This window comes from Orycteropus afer, unplaced genomic scaffold, assembly GCF_000298275.1.
Source record: "Orycteropus afer afer isolate SDZICR_OR568_19922 unplaced genomic scaffold, OryAfe1.0 scaffold00020, whole genome shotgun sequence".
Lineage (NCBI taxonomy): Eukaryota > Metazoa > Chordata > Mammalia > Tubulidentata > Orycteropodidae > Orycteropus > Orycteropus afer.
Genome location: NW_006921607.1, coordinates 12,875,614 through 12,897,828, shown reverse-complemented (window position 1 = coordinate 12,897,828; position 22,215 = coordinate 12,875,614). Strand labels below are relative to the sequence as shown.

The 22,215-nt window shown below is 39.4% G+C and overlaps 1 protein-coding gene across 1 annotated transcript in view; it reads left to right on the top strand.

Moving 5' to 3' along the window:
- NDRG3 (NDRG family member 3) overlaps positions 1-22,215 on the top strand; it is a 59,712-nt gene that overhangs the window by 10,410 nt on the left and 27,087 nt on the right. Inside the window, exon 6 of the mRNA XM_007934638.1 lies at positions 14,545-14,601. Within this exon, the coding sequence (XP_007932829.1) occupies positions 14,545-14,601 (57 nt within the window). The remainder of the gene's footprint in view (positions 1-14,544; positions 14,602-22,215) is intronic.

Sequence of the window (22,215 nt, the reverse complement as noted above, 5' to 3'; positions counted from 1 at the left end):
ATAATTCTAGCCATCCAAAATCATTTGTATCTGGATTATGAATTTGAAATATTTTGTTACATGCTATGTTAAATATGGGAGCTTTGGTGGCGTCGTGCCTAAGACATTTGACTGCTAACCGGAAGGCTGGTGGTTCAAACCCACCAGCCACTCCTCAGAAGAAAGGTTGGGCAATCTACTTCTGTAGTGATACTGCCTCAGAAACCCATGGAGGGGTCGCTGTGAGTCAAATCCAACTCAACGGCAGTGAGTTATGCTAAAAATAATTCACTGTTTTTAAGTTGGAAAGGAGGTAGTTTTGAGACGTTTTCTTTGCTAAAGTAGAGTATTATTAATTATGGGGTTAGATTTAATCAATGATGTTATAAAGTTTTCCGGAGAGAAAAATAACCTAAGCTTTCATTGCTTGCTAAATGTTGTCTAATATAATCTTGTTTTTAAACAAATGCCTGCCTCTAAGTACTTTGTTGCCATAAATCTTCATTCTAATATACCTTTGGAGATAGTCTTCAAAATACTGTGACTCTATTTGCCACATGTATCAAGAATCTTTATTGATACTCAAACCATGTGATCCAATAATTCGATATCTAAGAACTTACCAGAAGGAAATAATTAGTGATTTTTATAAAGATTTTAGTACAAGAACAATATTTGTTGAAAATCTAATTTATAGTGCTTACTATGTCATGTACTGTTCCTAAATTTTTCTTTATATATTTAAACTTTTCATTCTCAGGACAACATAGTAAAGCAGTATCATTATTATCTCACAAAGACATTACATCATTTGCTTAAGATCATATACTGAATTCCCATTCAGTAAGTCACACAGCGAGGGTAGTCATTAAAGCCTTGTTTATAAGGCAGAAAGATAGCAACAGTCTAAGTGCCAGTAATTCAGGGTAGGTAAAAATATTATGTATAATACAACCATAGAAAGGAATATTGTGCAACTATTAAAAATTATGTTATTTGGTTATTTAAGGAAATGACAAAATTCCCATAATGTTAAGTAAAAGTAATGTTAAGTAAAAGCAAGCATGAACTATCTAATTGTTGTTGTTAGGTGCCGTCAAGTCATCTCCAACTCATAGCGACCCCATGTACAGCAAAACAAAACACTGCCCGGTCCTGTGGCAGCCCCACAGTCCTTGCTATACCTGAACCCATTGTTGCAGCCACTGTGTCAGTCCATCTCTTTGAGGGCCTTCCCCTTTTTAGTTGACCCTCCACTTTACCAAACATGATATCCTTCTCCAGGGAACGGTCCCTTCCCACAACATGACCAAAATAGGTGAGACAAAGTCTGGCCATTCTCGTTTCTAAGGCACACTTCTTCCAGGACAGATTTGATAGTTTTTTTAGTAGCCCATGGTACTTTGAGCATTCTTCAGCAACTCTACAACTGAAAAGCATCAACTCTTCTTCAGTCTTCCTTAATATGAGGTGATTGAAAATACCATGGCTTGGGTCAGGCAAACCTTAGTCTTTTTATCTTTTTTTTTAAGAGCTTGTTTTACATTCAACATAACGTGTACATTTAGTTTCATTCCCCATTTACCATGTCCAACACTAACCCAGTCTCCTCCCCTCCCTACCTAGTAACCCTCTCTCTGTGCCCCTCATATTTATGCAATTCTGTTTGTCCTACATTTCCTCAATTTGAATGTTGGTCCTCTGATGCCCTGTAGTCTATTGCTCTAAAGGATGTATTACCATAGAGTATGTGGGTGCATCATCCTGGGTTGAGAGGTCTGCATGTACATCTTGTTAACTATTGTGCTGAGAACCAGCCTATGGCAGTGAGCTTTATTCTAGGTGTAGAATGTATTCCAGGGCCATAGTATTAGGGGTCTCATCAGACTCCATCTGACCAGTAATTCTGGTCATTATTGAGTTTTTGGATTTTGTTCCACGTTTTTCCTTCTACTCTATCCAGGATCTCCAGATTTGATCCTTTCCTGAATGGTTGGCACTGATAGCCGAGCACCATCTAGTTCTTCTGGCCTCGAGGGCCATCGTGTCCTAGGGCTGATTGCTTCCAAATGCCCTCGGGTTTTTTTTGCATTCTTTTTTGCTTCTCACGCTAGCAGAACATTAGGCCCATCTTAGATGGTCGCTTGAAAGCTTTTAAGACCCTAGTCACTACTCACCAATGTAGGATGCAGAACAAGGCTCTTAACGTATTTTGTTGTTGTGCCAATTGAGTCTGGTGGCCCACAGTACTATGGTCCTGCGACAGTAGATCTATTGGATATCTCTTCCATAGTGTCTGGGTCTCTTGGAGAGATTACTCTGTGTCTTCTATTGTTTCTGTAAGGATTGCAGGTATTTTTGGATCACTGATGTCTGTGCAAGATTAGCCTCAGCTGAGTCTATCCTTGGTCTAGAGTATACTCCTGTTCACTGACTCCCAACTGATCCTCTCAGGTGTTTTATGTGTGTATCTGTAGTGTGGTGTTTGGTGTTAATGGACATGCAGTATTGTAGACACATTGGTTGGTATTAGCATCTGAGGCACACCTTAGTCTTCAAGGAGATATCTTTGCTCTTCAGCACTTGAAAGAGATCCTTTGCAGCCGATTTCCTCAATGCTATACATTGTCTGACATCTTGACTGCTGCTTCCATTGGTGTTGATCGTAGAACCAAGTAATATGAAGTCTTTGACAACTACAATCTTTTCTTCATTTATCATGATCCTGCTTATTGGTTCAGTTGTGGGGATTTTTGTTTTCTTTATATAGAGGTTTAATCCATACTGCAGACTGTAGTCATCAATCTTCATCAGTAAGTGCTTCAAGTCATCCTGACTTTCACCAAGTGTTTTGGTTACCTAGTGCTGCTCTGACAAGAATATACCACAAATGGGATGGCTTGAACAAACAGGAGTTCATTCTCTTATAGTTTGGAGGCTAGAAGTCCAAGTTCAGAGTGCCAGGCTCTAGGAGCTGGGTGAAAGCCCCTCAACCTTGGGCTTCAGCTCTGCCTCTTGTTCCTAGCTAGAGGCTTTTCTTCATTCAGGCAGCTACTGGCTTGCTGAGGCTAACAAGCCTAAGGTCAACAAATAAAATGGCCTGTCCCGATGTTATCAAACCACATGGCAGGCCATTAACTCAAGTCCATTGTAAGTCCCAAAGTCAGCAGAGCATGGCAGGCTGCTGAATGACACGGCTACATGCAGGGTCCAAACATGCCATAAGCTAGAGACTATCCTCAAGGCTTCTGCTTATATACAGGAAGCAGACCACATCACAAAGGCAGCTACTCAGCTGCTCACAGTAGATCCCACCATGGAGTTGATTGCCAGTCTCATCATGTGGAATAACTACCACAAGCTGCCTAGCCACTGAACCAGGCCCAGCCACGTTAAAATACAAATTTTACTACCACAGCAAGCAAAGTTGTGTTGTGAGCATACCTCAGGTTATTGAGGCTTCCTTCAATCCTAATGCCACGTTCTTCATAGAGTCGAGCTTCTCAGGTGATTTTGCTCAGCATGCAGATTGAATAAGTATGGTGAAAGGATACAACCCTGATGCACTCCCTTCTTGATTGTAAACCATGCAGTAACCCCTTGTTTTGTTCAAACAACAGCCTCCTGGTCTATGTATAGGTTCCTCATGAGCACAATTGAGTGTTCTGAAATTTCCATTCTTCTCAGTGTTATCCACAATTTGTTATGATCCACACAGTCAATTGTCTTTGCATAGTTAATAAAACACAAACATCTTTCTGATATTCTTTGCTTTCAGCCAAGGTCATCTGACATCAGCAATGATATCCCTCATTCCACGTCCTCTTCTGAATCCAGCCTGCACCTCTGGAAGTTCTCTGTCAATATAGTGCTGTAACCATTTTTGAATTATCTTCAGTAAGATTTTACTTGTGTGCGATATTAATGATATTGTTCGATGATTTCCACATTGTGTGGGATCACCTTTCTTTGGAATGGGTACAAATATGGATCTCTTCTAGTCAGTTGGCCAGGTAGCTGTCTTCCAAATCTCTTGGCATAACTGAGTGAGTGCCTTCAGTGTGGCATCCGTTTGTTGAAACATTTCAATGGGTATTCCATCAATTCCTGGAGCCTTGTATTTCCCCACTTCCTTCAGTGCAGCTTTGTCTTCTTCCTTCAATATCATTGATTCTTGATCATATGCCACCTCCTGAAATGGATGTACATCGACTAATTCTTTTTGGTACAGTGACTCTGTATTCCTTCCATCTTCTTTTGATGCTTCCTGCATCATTCAATATAATGCCCATAGACTCTTTCAATATTGCAACTTGAGGCTTAAATTTTTCCCTTTTGGGGAAATTCTTTCCAACTCCATGTCTTTGCACACTTCATTATAATAATGGACTTTGTCTTCTCGGGCTACTCTTTGAAATCTTCTGTTTAGCGCTTTTATCTTGTCATGTCTTCCATTTGCTTTAGCTACTCTTTGTTCAAGGGCAAGTTTCAGAGTCTCTTCTGACATCCATTTTGGTCTTGTCTTCCTTTCCTGTCTTGTTAATGACCTTTTGCTTTCTTCATGAATGATGTTCTTAATGTCATCCCACAGTTCCTCTGGTTTTCAGTCATTAGTGTTCAATGCATCAAATGTGTTCTTTAGATGGTCTCTAAATTCAGGAGGGATATATTCCAGGTCATATTTTGGCTCTCGTGGACTACTTTTAATTGTCTTCAACTTCATTTTGAACTTGCATAAGAGCCATTGATGGTCTGTTACACAGTCAGCTCCTGACCTTGTTTTGGCTGAAGGTATTGAGCTTTTCCATCACCGCTTGCCACAGACGTAGTCAATCTGTGAACTATCTAATATGATCCCAATTTTGTTAAATACATATATCCATAAAAGGAGAGGGAAAATAATATATTAATAATAGTTATCTTAGCAGCTCTGGGAGCATAGTGCCTAAGGCATTTGACTGCTAACCAGAAGGCTGGTGGTTCAAACCCAGCAGCCACTCCTCGGAAGGTTGGGCAATCTATTTCCGTAGTGATACTGCCTCGGAAACCCAAAGAAGGGTCGCCATGAGTCGGGTTCTACTTGATGGCAGTGAGGTCTTTTTTTTAGTGGTTATCTTAAGGAGCTCTGGTGGTGCAGTGCGTAAGGTATTTGACTGCTAACCAGAAAGGTTTGATGGTTCAAACCTACCAGCCACTCCATGGAAGAAAGATGGGGCAATCTATTTCTATACAGATTTACCATCCAGAAACCCAGTGGGGGTTACTATGAGTTGGACTCGATTCAGTGGCAGTGAGTTTGGTTTTTCAGTAGTTAACTTTGGCTGGATGTTTTTTATTTTCTTTTTCATATAATACACTTACTCCTTACTTATTAACTGTCTCATTACCTGATATTTCACATTTACAAAAATAGTAAAAAATCTATTGACTGACTATTTTGCACATTAACAATGTATGGCAGTAATGAATGTGAGGTGTAAGATGAGAGTAATGCTGGCTTTGGGGGAGTTCTGGTAAGATGATGGAATAGGCAGACAAATTAAACAGACCCTCTTTAACAAAGAAAAGAGGAACCAATTAACACAGATACAGAAGATAATTCTGGTGTCCTGCGCTTTGAAAGGAAGGATATAGAAGTGGACTAAACTCCAACTAATAGAAAATCCTGCATGAAAACATTGAAAAAGGAGACATATGGAGCTGCGGTCTGTCAGTGATCCTGATGGCACGGACAGCTTGGATATGCCAAGTGGTGTTAGGACCTAAGAATTAACCTAAAAATTGGCCCTGCTAGCCAGGGGTGCATGTAGGACTTCACTGGTGGCTGATGAGTAAAAGGGGAAGCAGTGAAGAGGCAGATGGGCTGAGCTGTGGACATTTGGCTACCCAGAAGGCACAGCCATTTTAAATATTTACAAGCAGTTCAACCATTCTGGATATTTAAAGCAACTGCATTCTCTAAGATTCCAAGGACCTAAGAATAGGCTCCATTTGCCAGAGAATACAAGAACATTCCACACATGAACGACTGGAAAGATGTGGTATTCCCCTTGTTACTCTTATACCCCACACCCTCTTGGTGAATGCAGTGCAACCATCCCTCACTCCCACCCACCTTCTGGGCTAACAGGAAATCCATCCCAGTCTGTATGCTCTGACCAAGTCGGAGTACCCTGCTTTGCCCTGCGCAGATTTTTTTTCCTTTTTTTTTCCCCCCAGTTTGTTTATTGTCCCTTTTAAAATTATGATTATTATCATCATCATCATTTTCGTACTTTTATTATTATTCTTTATTCACTCCTTCCCACGTTCTAGTTTTCAGCTTTTTCTCTCTTCCCTGTTCCTGGTCCCCATTGTTTTCTTTCTCATGGTTATCCCCATTCCTTGTTTTTCTTTTACATTTTTCCCTTTTTTTTTTTTCTTTGTTATGCTCCTACTTTCCCTCTTTTCTCTTATTTTCCCCTCCCCAGATATTGTAGGGTTTTTTTTCTTTTCTTTTTTTGATGATTATTCCTATGTGTTTATGAGGTGTGTTTTTTGTCTACTTGCTTTTACTTTTTTTATGGTGTTTTGATTGTTGTTTTACTCTAACTGAGTGGGAGACAGCAACCATACCCATATAACGCAACCACACCCACACCTCCTGCATCTGCACTTACTGAGTGAGAGCCACCACTTCTTTTCCCACCAACTGGCCAACGATGACCACCAAGAAGAGCCTGACTCACCCTTAACTGCTCTTCACAAACAGCAGAGATCTAAATACAACAACGTCACAATGTCTTAGAGTCAATGGACCATCATAGTCCACACAAAGAAGCAAGATAAAGTGGTAGAAATGAGAGCAGGATACAGACCCAGAACACATCCCTGAGGAAGAAGCAGCATTGGAACTCCCTGATAAGGAATTCAAAAGGATTATACTTAGGTATCTTCAAAGGATTGAGAGATAGATCAAGGAAAACACTGACAAAATTAAGGAAAACACAGACAGAACCCTAGGAAAATTTTGGAAGAAAATACAAGAACAAAATGACAAGATGAATGAAAAATTAAAAATGGTACAAAATCTACAAACAGAAATCCAGAAGATTGATACTAAATTTTCAGAAATAAATAACACATTGAAAGGACAAAGGAGTAGAATTTAATCATTGAAACACAGAATTAATGAGATTGAAGACAAATACCTGAATACTTCTTCGAGAAGGGATCAATCAGAAAAAAGATCAAAACAAAATGAAGAAAGCCTAAGTTCATGTGGGATACCATTAAGAGGAGTAACCTACATATAACTGGAGTTCCAGAACAGTAAGAGAAAAAGAAAACCACCGAGAAAATTGTCAAAGATTTGTTGGAGGAGAACTTCCCTGATAGGATGAAAGATGAGAATATATCCATTCAGGAAATCCAGTGAACCCCAAACAAGGTAGACTCCAAAAGAAAATCACCAAGACATGTCTTCATCAAACTCATCAAAACCAAAGACAAAGAATCCTGAAAGTAGTACAGGAAAAACAAAAAGTTACCTACAAAGGAAAACCAATAAGACTAAGCCCTGATTTCTCAGCAGAAACCATGCAAGTGAGAAGGCAATGGGATGGTATATATAAAACCCTGAAAGAGAAAAATTTCCAACCAAGAATTATATGCCCAGCAAAATTGTCCCTTGTACATGATGGTGAAATTAGAAGATTTCCAAATAAGCAGAAATTAAGGGAATTTGTTAAAACCAGACCAACATTACAAGAGATACTGAAGGGAGTCCTTTGAACAGAGAACCAGTAATAGCAAACAACAACTGATCATTAATACACAAAATGACATAACCCAGAAACCAACCCAGCTATGGAAGTATCCAAAGTAAAATAAGCTTACAAAGTTGTAAACAGGGAACCAGAGACATCAGTTGGCAAATGAGGACAACTACAAACCAAAAACAAGGGAAAAATAGTGTAGATACAGAACTTCTAAATGGTGAAGAAGTCAAGAGAGCTGCAGGATAGAATGGACTATTCTAAACTTGGGGAGAAAATTATAAGTGACAGGGTAACCTCAAAGAAAAATGATAAATCTTCACATCAAAATAAAAAAAGAAGACAAGCACAAATATTTAGCAAATACTAAAACAACAGCAACAAAGGAAGTGATAACATGATTCATAAACAAAATGAGCTCAGCACAGAAAATAATGTGGAACAAAGAAACGAGGAACATCATGAAAAAACACATAACAAAATGACAACAACCAATTCATACTTGTTGATAATTACACTGAATGTCAGTGGATTAAATGCATCACTCAAGAGATGGAGAGTTGCAGACAGGGTAAGAGAACATATCCCATCAATAGGCTGTCTACAAGAGACACACCTTAGAGAGAAAGAGAAATAGACTAAAAATTAAAGTTTGGAAAAAGATATATTGAGTAAATGGCTACCAAAAAAGAGCAGGAGTGGCAATATTAATCTGATCAAATTGACTTGAAGACAAAAACCACCATACAAGACAAGGAAGGACATATAATGATTAAAGGATCAATTGAACAAGAAGATATAACCATAATAAATATCTACGGGCCCAATGAAAGAGCCCCAAAGTACATAAATCAGACTTTAAAAGAATTGAAAAGGCAAATAGATGACTCCACAGTCATAGTAGGAGATTTTAACAAATATACCACTTTCAATGAAAGATAGAACAACCTTAAAGAAACTCAACAAAGATGGAGAAGAGTAAACAATACAATCCACCAGCTTGACTCTGTAGACATCTACAGAACACTTCACCCAACAACAGCACAGTATACATTCTTTTCCAGTGCACATGGAACATAGACCATGTGTTAGGCCATAAAGCAAGCCTTAATAAATTTAAAAATACTGAAATACTGCAAAGCATCTTCTCAGATCATGATGCTAAAAAATTAGAAATCAACAATAGGAAGATCAACAGAAAAAGAGCAAACACATGGAAACTGAACAGCAACCTCCTTAAGAACAACTGAGTAATAGAAAAAATAAAACATGAAATTAAATTCTATGAACCAAACAAGAATGAAAACACAACATACCAAAATCTTTGGGACACAGCAAAAACAGTGATCAAAGGCCAATTTATAGCAATGAATGCACACATCAACAAAGAAGAAAGAGGACTTCCAGTAAGATGGCGTAATGGGCACACAAGCAATACAGACCCTTTTCAATAAAGAAAAGAAAAACCAATTGACAGAGATACAGAAGATAATCCTGGAGCCCTGAGCTTTGCAAGGAACTATACAGAAGTGGATGAGGCACCAACTAGTGGAAAAACCTGAATGAAAAGTGAGTACAGAGACAGAACTGCAGACTGTCAGCTACTGTGATGCAACCAACAGCCTGAATATTTCCAAGTGGTGTTGGGACCTGAGAATTGACCTAAAGATCAGTCCTGGTCACCCAGGGCTGCAGAGGCGACTGTGTTGGGTGGCCTGTGAGTAGGAAGAAAAACATCAAGGAGGGAGGCAACCTGAGCTATTGACTTTCCATTGTCCGGCGGGTGCAGCCATTTTGATTGTTCACACACAGCAGCCATTTTTGATATTTAAAGTGACTGAGGACACAGCCATTTTGAATCTTTACAAGTGGCAACCATTTTGGATTTTAAAGTGATAGCATTCTGATTCAGATTCCAGGGACCTAAGAATAGGCTCTGTTTGCCAAGGTCGGCAGGTACATACAAGAAGCTGATAACAGGAAAGGAGACAGGTGGTGAGTGTATAAGTGCTGTCCATCAGTGAATAGAGGAGCACAGCACAGTACCCTGCTTGCGTAGATAATATACAAATAAAATAACGAAAATGAAAGTTGTGGTCAAGGCACTCCAGCATACAATCACCAATTAAATATAAACCCAAAAACATCACAATGCCTCAGAGACAACAGAGCATCACAGTCCACACAAAGAAGCAAGATAAAACAGGAGAAATAAGGGACCAGGATACAAACCTAAAACACATCCCTAAGGAAGACACAGCATTGGAACTCTCTGATAAGGAATTCAAAAGAATTATATTTAGGTATCTTCAAAGGACTGAGAGACAGATCAAGGAAAACACAGAGAAAACCCTAGAACAATTTCAAAAGACAATATGAGAACAAAATGAAAAATAAATGAAAAATTAGAAATGATACAAAATCTACACACAGAAATCCAGAAGATTAATACTAAATTTTCAGAAATAGATAAGACACTGAACTGGCAAAAGAGTAGAACTGAATCAGTGGAATACAGAATTAGTGAGATTGAAGGCAAATACCTGAACACTTCTTTGGAAAGGGATCAGTCAGAAAAAAGATCAAAACAAAATGAAGAAAGCCTAAGGTTCATGTGGGATACCATCAAAAGGAATAACCTACGTGTCATCAGAATTCCAGAACAGGAAGACACAAGTAAAACAACAGAGAAAATTGAAGATTTCTTGGAAGAGAATTTTCCTGGTATGATGAAAAATGAGAATATATCCATTTAGGAAGTCCAATGAACCCCAAACAGGATAGGCCCCAAAAGAAAATCACCCAGACATATCATGATCAAACTGACCAGAACCAAAGACAAAAAAGAATCGTGAGAGCAGCACGGGAAAAACAAAAAGTTACCTACAAGGGGCAACCAATAAGACTAGTTCGGATTTCTCAACAGAAACCACACAGGTGAGAAGACTATGGAATGGTATATATAAAACACTGAAAGAGAAAAATTTCCAACCAAGAATTATGTACCCAGCAAATTTGTCCCTCAAATATGATGGTGAAATTAAGACACTTCCAGATGAGCAGAAATTAAGGAATTTTTTAAAACCAGACCAATCTTATAGGAGATGCTAATAGGAGCCCATTGGACAGAGAAGCAGCAATAGCCAACAACAACTGACCATTAACACACATGATGACATAACCCATAAACCAACCCAACTATGGAAGTATCCAAAGTAAATAAGCCTACAAGATTGTAAATAGGGAACCAGAGACATCAATTGACAAATGAGGACAACTACAAATCAGAAAGAGGGAAAATAATGTGTAGTTACAGAACTTCTAAATGGTAAGGAAGTCAAGACAAATACAAGATAGAATGGACTGTTCTAAACTTGGGAAGAAAACTATACTATAAATCACATGATAAACCTTCACATCAAAATAAAAAAGAGGACCGCAGCACAAATATTTAGCCAATACTAAAACAGTATTGGGAGCTCTGGTAGCATAGTGGCTAAGGCACTTGACTGCCCACCAGGTGGCTGGCGGTTCAAACCCATCAGCCACTCCTCGGAAGGAAGGTTGGGCAATCCTACTTCCATAGTGATATTGCCTCGGAAACCCAAGGAGGGGTCAATATGAGTCAGGGCTGACTCAACGGCACATAACAACAACAACAACAACAAAACAGTAGCAATGAAGGAAGTGATAACATGATTCATAAACAAACTGAGCTCAGCATAGAAAATTATATGAAACAAAGAAATCAACACCACAAAAAAGCACATAACAAAAATGACAGCAGTACATTCACACTTGTTGATAATTACATATCTGCCAAGGGACTTATCTCTAAGATTTATAGAAAACTCCAATGCCTCAACACCAAAGGAATTAACAATCCAATTGAAAAATGGGGAGAAGACATGAATAGACACTTCACCAAAGAGGATATTCAGGTGGCCAGCTAATACATGAAGAGATGCTCACAATCATTGGCCATCAGAGAAATGTAAATCAAAACAACAATGAGATACCATCTCACCCCAGCACTGATGACAAGGTTCAATGAGACAGAAAATAATAAATGCTGGTGGGGATGTGGAGAGATTGGGACTCTCATACACAACTGGTGGGACTGTGAAGTGATACAACCACTGTGGAAAGCAATATGGTTGATTGGTTAGAAAGCTGGAATGGAGATACCATTTGACCCAGCAATCCCATTACCGAGTATATATCCTAGAGAGGTGAGAGCCAGGACAGGAACAGACATATGCACACCCATGTTCATTGTAGTGCTATTTACAATAGCAAAAAGATGGAAACAATGTACGTGCCCATCAGCGGAAGAGTGGATGATGACCAAACTATGGTACATGCACACAATGGAGTGCTGTGCAGCACTAAAGAATAATGTAGACTCTGCAAAACACTGCATAATATGGATGAACTTGGAGGACTTTATGCTGAGTGAGATAAGTCAATCACAGAAGGACAAATATAGTATTAGTTCATTGTTGTAGAGGGTCAAGGAAAGGTTTATATATGGAGGGAAACTTTTTTTGTTGGCTGCCAGGGTCGGGGGGAGGGAACACTGCAAAAAAAAAATTGATCCATGTCCCTTTAATTTTGTGTATTTCACTGTACATAAATTATATTTCAATAAAATGCATTAAAAAAAGAGCCAAAACCAGCTCTTTAAACCAACATTTCCAACAATTAGAAAAAGAACAGCAAGAAAAGCCTGCAGTCACCAGAAGAAAGGAAGTAATAAAGATTCGAGCAGAAATAAATGAAACAGAAAATAGACAGTAGAAAAAATCAACAAGACTAGAAGTTGGTTTTTTGAAAAGATTAATAAAATTGACAAACCACTGGCAAATTTAACACAGGAAAAGAGGGGAGAGAATACAAATAACATGAACAAGAAATGAAATGGGTGACATCACAACAGAACCAACTGAAATAAAAAGGATAATATCAGGATACTATGAAGAACTGTACTCCAACAAATTTGAAAACCTAGAAGAAATGGGCAGATTTCTAGAAATACACTACTTACCTAAACTAAAACAGACTGTGGTGGAAAAGTTGAGTTGAACAGGTCCATAACGAAAGAAGAAATTGAGCAGGTCATAAAATACTACCAACAAAAACAAGTCCTGGCCCAGACAAAACTGGAAAATTCTACCACACATTCAGAGAAGAACTGACACCCATCCTACTCAAACTATTCCAAAACAGAAAAGGATGGAATTGTCCCAATTCATTTTATGAGAGTAATGCTGGCCGTGATGGTTAAGGTTGTAACTTAACTTGGCTGGGCCATTATTTCCAGTGGTTTGACAGTCATGTGATGTAGTTATCTTCCATTTTATGATCTGATGTGGTCATCCTCCATTTTCACATGACACCGTTTTCATGTAAACAACATGCTCTTTGGAATTTAACCGTGTTGATAAATGAGGAGTGGGTATAATCATATATTAATTTTAGAATTATTTTTAAATATTAATATATTCCACCTACCAGCAGACACGATTCTAAAAAATTTATTCATTCTTTCTCACATTGAAGTTTTGAAGCAATAATATATACCCTAGCTTTGGATGAAATATATTAACAATGCGACTGCTAGATGCTGTGGAAATTTTTTTTCTCATAGCTTCGCTCATTTAAAATTTGTTCTAATTCCTATCTAGTATATGGATATGTAAAAATTTACCTAAACATTCTCAATAACCTGTAACAACCTAATAAAATTTTTCTAAAACATCAGAATGGCTTTTGAGTATACAAACATGAAGGGAAATTGCTTTTTAATTCTAATTATCTTTAACATATAACCTTTGGATCATTAATAACTCACATGAAGATTTCTGGGCTTTTTCCTTAACCTTTCTGGGACTATGTGATCCTGCCCTGCCCATATCCATACCTCTCTTACCTCCTCTTCTCAATTCTCATCCCTAATTCAGTGCTTCATCTCTGATCCAAGTCAACAATAGGAACTGCATAAAACCAAGGAAGAAGATAAGGGAATCAGCAACATAATTTGAGTTGGAAAGTTTCTGAAAATAGACTAACAGTTTGTGCATGTACAGATTGCTGCATTTATTAGCCCATGAGAGGCATCATTTTCAAGTGGGAAAAATTAGGAAAAAATGTTCATAATGCAAGAACGTTCTGTAAACATAGCGATTTCCTCCCACTCCTTGAAATTAAGAGCAAAAAAACTGGAGAGGAATGCAAAAAAAGCTTTCTCACTCCATGGGCTGGAAAGCCTGCCACACTGTCTCTTGCCTCTTGGTTCGTTGAGCCTGTTGTCTCTGCCGGCCATCTTTCTGGGAAGGATGTCCAGTGCAGGGATCTCAGGTCCAAGAATGCATTCCACTCCAATTCTGGTTCTTTTCTCTTGATGGAAAAAAAAAAATTTTTTTGTCTCTTAGATGTGGGAATATTTCTAAATCTACCCCAATCAGCCACAAATCCAGTATAAATACAGAAATACAGGCAGGTATGAAGTAGCAAATAATTGTGAGTTCTAAGTGTCAAGTTTTCAAAGAAGAAATGACCAGCATTTCCTCAGCTGTCTGCTTCAAAGCAGTCTGTCTGTATTATTATCCTGGAAAGGAGACAGGATATTTTCCAGCTTGTTTATTATTCTCATGTCTCTCTGAAACTACATTGCATGAAAATATACAACACTGAAATTTGTCTTTTGAAGGATAACATATCTATAATAAAGTAATATTAAGGAGATAGCTTGATGAATTTTTACATGTGCTGACTCCCTGAACTCAAGGGTTTTTTACCTTTTCAGATTTCGTGCCTGACAACCAATGTTGTGGACATTATTTTGGCTCATCACTTTGGACAGGTAAGTGCTCATTTCATCCAGCAAAGCCATGTTTATTGGCTTGTGTGCAAAGCCTTATTTGAACTCAGGGCTACCTCAGTGTTTACCTGATCATAGTAGGTGACACCTCCAGAGCAGCCTCAGGTGCATGTGGCCTAGAAAGGGTAATCCTACCTCAGTGCCATATGGCGCTTGGAAATTGGAGAGATGAGAGAAGACAGCATCTCCCCCCACTCATTCCCTGTAAGCAGCACGCCATCTGTTAATGTTTGACAACATCACGTGCTTCACCAAGCATCTTTAGAGCCATAATGAGAACTGGGAAAGGCTTCACAAAAATAGAAACTTCAGAGAAAAAAAGAAACCATGAAATGTTAGTACTAAAAGGACTTAGGGATCATTCTGTTCAACTCCCTTCTAAAGGGAAACTGAAACCCACAAAGAGGAAGTGACAATTATCAGGTGAATAAATTATTAGGTGGGGAACAGGACTCAAGTTGTGGTAGGGTTTGGGAAATAGTCCTCCTTTTACAAAGGGAAAAGTGAGTTGGATAACCTATGAAGCAGTGATGGAATAAATAAGCAATGAGGTCAGAGAGCTATGAGATGTCTGGACTGGGGAGATGAGAACAATATGAATAGGGATAATATGTGATCAACTACAATCTGTGGAGTTCATTTTATTTTTTAATTTTTACTGTGATTTGGGTAAAAGTTTACAGAGCAAATTCATTTTCCATACAGCAGTTCATACACATTTTGTTTTATAACATTGACTGCAATTCCCCACAATGTAACAGCTGTCTTCCCACTTCCTCCCTGTGGTTACGTCTTCCCTGTGTCCTCCTTTCTTCTGCATACCTGCCCCCTGAACTATCTCTCTGTACAAATAATTGTCCTTCTGTTCTCCCTTGATTGATTGTTCTAAGGAGTATATCTTCCTGGTGTAAATGTTCACCCCATGTGCCTGTCTGTTGTTTGGCTGGAAGCCACAGGAGTGAGTTCAATTCCAGACCTGAAGGGTAACTAGGAGCCATAGTCTTGGGAGTCTCACCAGGCTCTATCAGACCAGTAAGCCTGGTCTTTTTTGTGATTTTGAGTTTTGTTCCACATCGTTTGCCCACTTTATCCAGGATCTCCTGTACTGATCCCTTTCTGTGGAGTTCATTTTAAATATTATTTGAAGGAAAATGGTAGATGGGAAGAAAACTAACATTAACTGAATACTGATTATATGCTAGGCACTGTAATAAGTACATTAGCTCCATAATGTCAGTTATTTTTCACATGGTTTTATTTAGCCTTGTCTTCCAGTGGGGAAACTGAGGAGCCAGAAAAGCAATGTAACTTGTCACTGTTATATCCAGATAGTATGTGGTGAAGCTGACATTGAATCTAGGTCAGGCTAGTCTCAAAGTCTTTCTTTTATTTAGATTACATTTTTATCAATAAAGTTTTACATTCGTGTGTGCTTTAAAGAATACAGGAGTTCTATAGGGCTTATTACAAAGAATCTTCCACTCACCTCATTTTCTACTTCTTAGAAGTAAACACTTTTGACTCTTAACTGAGTCTTTTGGTTTTGCCTTCATAGTACTCTCTTTGATTAAGATATAGCTTACATATAATAAAGTACACAGATCATAAGTGTGTCTGCAAAAAAGGCATGGGGGTGGCATCCTCTGACCTCCTCCAACCTCACAAGTGGAAAACAGAGAGTCATCATCAACAGTCTGAGGCGTATTTCTATGAGGCCAGACATGCTGCCACCCTCCAGCCTTTTTACCAATTCTGACACCAACTGTCCCTCCAACAGCACTCTCTACATCTTTGCTGGGAATCCATAATTCCTTGCGATGGCCACACACAATTCACGACAATACTTATGCTTATGGCGTTTATTAGAGAAGTAACAGGCTACAATTCAGGTTTAGGAGCACACACAGGATACAATTCTTCAATCAGGACAGTCTCCCCTCTGCTATACCTTCAAGCATGCCTCTCTGGCCCTTGGCCTCTCAGCCTGGCCTCTGCTCTGCTCAGGCAAGTGTTACAAAGCTCTTTTAGCTCTTGTCGGTAGGTACACCTAGGTGCACCCCACTCCACCAGCAAGCCTCCTCCTGCCCAAAGGCACTCAGCTTTCTCACTCCATGGGCTGGAAAGCCCACCACTCTGTCTCTTGCCTCTTGGTGCCTTAGCCCATTGTCTCAGCTGGCCATCTTTCTATGAAGGAGGTCCAGCACAGGGATCTCAGGTCCAAGGATGCATTCCTCTCCAATTCTGGTTCTTTTCTCTTGATGGCAGTGAGATTCCCCTTTCTGTCTCTAGAAGGGTTCATTTTAAGCCCAGCAGCATAGCAAAACTAACCGATCCTCACATTAGAGTTTTGTACACCTTATTTGCATGGTCCTTCTCAGTAATCTGGTGGGAGTCACAAAGACCATGGCTAGAAAAGCCATAGCAAGTAATTCACTGCACCACAGTATTTCAGTGACCTTTTACATATGTATACTCTCATATAACCACCACTCAAATTAGGATACAGAATATTTTCATTACCCCAGAAAAATTCCTCATACCCTTTCCTATTCACTAATCCCCCAACAGGGTATTCACTATTCTGTTATCTCTACATAGTAGTTTTGCCCATTCTTGAACTTCATATAAGTAGAATCACCACACAGTGTGCACTTTTCTGATTTTGACTTTCTTTTATTTAACATAGTGTCTTTGAGATTCATCCATGTCATTACATGTATCAATAGTTCATCCTTTTTACTGCTGTGTTGTAATCCATTGTAGTAATACAACACAAATTATTTATCTATTTCCCTGTTGTCTTAGTTATCTAGTGTGGCTATAACAAAAATACCACAAGTGGATAGCTTTAACAAACAAACTTAATTTCTCACAGTTTAGGATGCTAAAAATTTCAGGGTGCCAGCTCTAGGGAAAGGCTTTCTGTCCCTTCAGGCTCTAGGGGAAGGTCACTGTTTCCTTTCAGGGTTGGTGAAAGGGGTGGAGGGAGGCAGCATGTCTGGCCTCGCAGGAATAATGACAATCATTCTGTCTTTCTTTTGTGGGGTTAGAGGAGGTCAGAAGATGCAGCCTCCTTGCCCCTTTGGCAGGGGTGTACCTACCTGGTATAATTATTCACCTCATAGCCCTGTCTGTTGTTTGTCTGGAAATTAAGAAATGGGAGTGAGTTCAATTCCAGGCCTGCACAATGAGTAAGGGCCATAGCCTTGGGGGTTTCACCAGTCTCTATCAGACCAGTAAGCCTGGTCTTTTTTATGATTTTGAGTTTTGTTCCACATTTTTCTTCTCTGCTATCCAGAATCTCTAATTTTGATCCCTTTGCAAGTGGTTGGCAGTGGAAGCCAGGCACCATCTAATTCTTCTGGTCTTAGGATCACATACGCTGAGGGTCTCATGGTCCACTAGTCCCTTGGACTAATTGTTTCCATGGGACTTTGATTTTCTTCACTCTTCTTTGCTCTGGAGGAGGCTCTTCTTTCTTAGTCGTACTGAAGTCCCTTCCTCTCTGCTTGCTTCTCTTTCCTTTTATTTCTTGTAAGCTGAAAGGTGATGCAGGTGGCCACACCCCAGGGAAAACTCCCTTTACCCTTACATCAATCACATCAGGGCTGTGGCCAGAGTCAGGGTGTTGCATTGCACCATAATGCCCTTACAACTGATTGGCTGATCACATCAGATCACGTCATGGCAGATGATTACATCATTACGGAACTACCAGATTGCATTTAGCATAACTGCCAAACCACTGAGAATCATGGCCCAGTCAAGTCAACACATATTTTGGGAGACCCAGTTTAATCAATAGCACCTATGAATGAACATTTGGGTTGTTTATGAATAAAGGTGCTATAAACATACATGTCTTTTGGGGCATGTGCACTCAGTTATCTTCGTCTCCATCTCTCTAAATATACTTATATTCCCACTTTCTGATTTTTCAATTGTAGGGATTATCTGTTGATTTTCTATTATGGAAGATAATTTCTCTCTCACACACACACATATACCCTGTCCCTGTTACACACATTTGTATTTCCCACCACTCAATCTTTCCAATATATTTATAACATAATTTGGATTAGGTCACTTTCTAGCATTTATACTGTCATGACTATAAATGTTTCTTCAAAGCTGATGACTATTCTTCCTTTTCTGTTCAACATTTTGTGTTTTCTTGCATTAATAGTTGTTTTTAATTTTTGTTTGTATTAGTTGCTTGCTGTTCTATATATTGTTAATAATTCAACCATTGAGGTCTTCCCTCATACATAAATCTCCTGGTCAATACATTCAAAAACATTGAGTATTCTCTTTTCACCTTATGGGAGCTCTGGTGGCATAGTGCCTAAGGCATTTGACTGCTAACCAGAAGGCTGGTGGTTCAAACCCACCAGCTACTCCTCACAAGGAAGGTTAGGCAATCTACTTCCATAGTGATAGCGCCTCGGAAACCCAAGGAGGAGTCGTTAAGAGTCGAAATTGACTCAACGGCAGTGAGTTTGGTTGGTTTTTGTTCTGTTTTGTTTTTTTGAGTTTTCACCTTATTAAAGAAGTCTTTCCCACAACATTCTCACTTGCTTTAATTGGGCCTGATTATCTTCTTTGCCTGTTGTATGATGTAGTAGTTCATCATTTTCCTGGAGACATTCTTTGTTCTCTTTTCTATTGGATCCTCTGTTTCTTAGATCCCACATCTTTTCTTGGTTTCCTCCTTTGTTTTAGCAGAACTTATCTTCTAGTAATAATGCATGTCTAAAAGTATTTTTGACTTTAAAACTTATGTGATAGTTAGGCTGGCTATAGAAGCTAGATTGGAAGTCCTTTTGCTTCAGAATTATGTAAGCATTGACCTGTTGACTTCTAATTTCCAGTATTGCTATTCTGATTCTTGGTTGTTTTATGAAATCAGCTTTTTTTTTTTTGGTTGTTGTTGTTGTTATTATTTGCCGTCGAGTCAGCCCCGACTCATAGCGACCCCTCCTTGGGTTTCTGAGGTAGTATCACTACGGAAGTAGGATTGCCCAACCTTCCTTCCGAGGAGTGGCTGGTGGGTTTGAACTGCCAACCTTCTGGTTAGCAGTCAAGTGCCTTAGGCACTATGCTAGAAGTATCTAAGATATATTCTTTCTCCTAAATATTACTGAGTTGTATGGTACTGTGCCTTGGTAAATCAGTTTTCTTCCATGTGTTGGGCACTCAGATGGGCCCTTAAAATCTGGAAACTCGTGTCCTTGCATTCTAAAAACATTTCTTGAATTATATTTCTTACCCTATTTTCCTGTCTTTGACTCCTATTATTTGGATATTGGATCTTCTGGATTGATCCTCTAATTGTCTTTTTTCTCATTTTCCATTTATGTGTCTTTTTCTACTTTATGACAGATTTTTTCAGCTTTGCCTTCTAGCCTTCCTATTAATTTTCTGCTGTTGGCTATTTTTAAGTTCCAAGAATACGTTTATGCTCTCAGACTCTTTATAGCATCCTGTTCATTTTCATCTGACAATATTAATATTTCCAAGATTTTGTTCTCTGCTTGCTCCAGGTTGCTTTGTTTTGTGTATTGATCTCTATCTTTCACATTAAATGTTGTGCCAGTTAACAATGTATTGTCTCTAAGACTCAAATCTTCTTTGCCCTGATTTGCAACACTGGAACTTTTTCCTGTGCCAGCTGGCTCAGTGTTAGAATTTAACACTGGAGGATGACGGTGGCAGGAAGGCACTTCACTTTCAGATTTAAGTCCTTTTTTTACAAAAATATATTTAGTGTAGGAGTTAGTGGATCATTGTGCAGAAGGCTTGATAATGCTTATCTCAGCAGCCTTTAAGTCATGCTTTCTGCATGTTTCTACAGGGTCCATTCAGGAAACAGAAATCGCACCAGTATTTTGAGCGGAGAAAATTAATATAAAATATTGTTAACTAGTGGAAGGTGATTAACTTATTAAAGGGGTAAAAGAGGACCCTATGGTCCAGAAGTAGCAAGGGCAAGAAGAAAAAAGAGAGAGTGGACACTGAAGGAACTAAGGACTTAGTTGAGTCCCAAGGCCAAGATTCAAAGGACAAGGACCACAGCTACTCACCAGGTGAAGGAGACCATTGCCTAAAAGAAGGTCAGAACTATTGCAGAAGCTGCAATTGGGTGGGTGGGGTGAGCATGGGCTGAGGGTACAGCTGGAGCTGGTCTGTGAGGGTTTGTGACACACAGAGCCACTGGCTGCTGTGCTTCATTAAAGAGGACCAGCAAAAGAGAAGTGTTTCTATTACCCAGCTGCAGTTTCACAAAGAAGAATAGATTTGAGATTGATAAACCATAAATGTATAACTGGCACAGGAATTTTCCCAAAATGGCTAGTGATCCTTAGCTGTCTGTTCATATTTAATAAAGGCCTAAAAGGCTGATAGAGCTGTGAGGACTAGGTGAGGCTTATTAATGTCAGTGATCAGGCTGGGCCATTTTTTTGGGAAACTGCTAATGTCCACATCTTCAAATGTTTCCTCTAGAACTGACACCAGTGGTTAATGTTAGTATTCTTAGAGCCAAATGTGGAAAAAGATTGAGGGCCTCAACGTTGATACTTTCAACTTTCACAAAACATTCCTGTCTTATTTTTCTATAGCTGTCCTAACAAAATACCACAAAGTAGATGGTTTTAAGGAAGAGAAATAGAGTTTCTAAGGATGTAAATCTTTATGGAAGCAGACTGCCTCATCTTTCTCCCACACAGCAGCTGATGAGTTTGAACAGCTGACCTTTTGGTTAGCAATTGAATGCTTTTAACTACTGTGCCACCAGAGCTCCTTCACTCATCTCACAGTATTCTCTAATTTCTCTTGTGATTTCTTCTTTGACCTGTTGTATTTAGTAGGATGTTGTTTAATTTCCCAAATTTCCTTTTTTGTTGATGTCTAATTTTATTGTGGTCAGAGAATATACTCAGTATGATTTCAGTACTTTCAAATTTATTGAGGCTTCTTTTTTGTCTTAATGTATGGTCTATCCTGAGGACAGTCAGCCGCAGGGATCCAGGTGAGGCAAGGGAACCCAGGCACGCCCAAAGCAGCAGGGCGGGAGAACTGGAGAGCGGAGACGAATAGGCCTAGGGTCCGGGACCAGCGAGAGTGAGCCACAGGAGATCCAGGTGAGGAGAGGGAGCCCAGGCATGCCCAAAGCAGCAGGGTAGGAGAACAGGAGAGTGGAGATGAATAGGCCCGGGGATTGGGACTGATGGGAATGAGCCACAGGGATCCAGGTGAGGAGAGGAAACCCAGGCACACCCAAAGCAGCAGAGAGGGAGAGCAGGAGAAAGGGGATTAAAAGGCCCAGGAACCGGGACAAAGGAGGAGTTAGCCACAGGGACCCAGGTAAAGGTGGTAGGAGAGGTTTCCAACAGGGAAGACAAGCTTGTCTGTCGGTCTGTCCTACTGTGGTGACATGTTGATGTGAGTTTTGAGGCTGAGCCACTGGTGTTTCAAACCCAGTAGGATGCACATGGTACACAGGTATCAGCCCAGCTTACAGACTGAGACAGAATAGGAAGAAGGAAGAGGCCATTCACTTGTCAAAGAATTGGCCAGGGAAAACCTTATGAATAG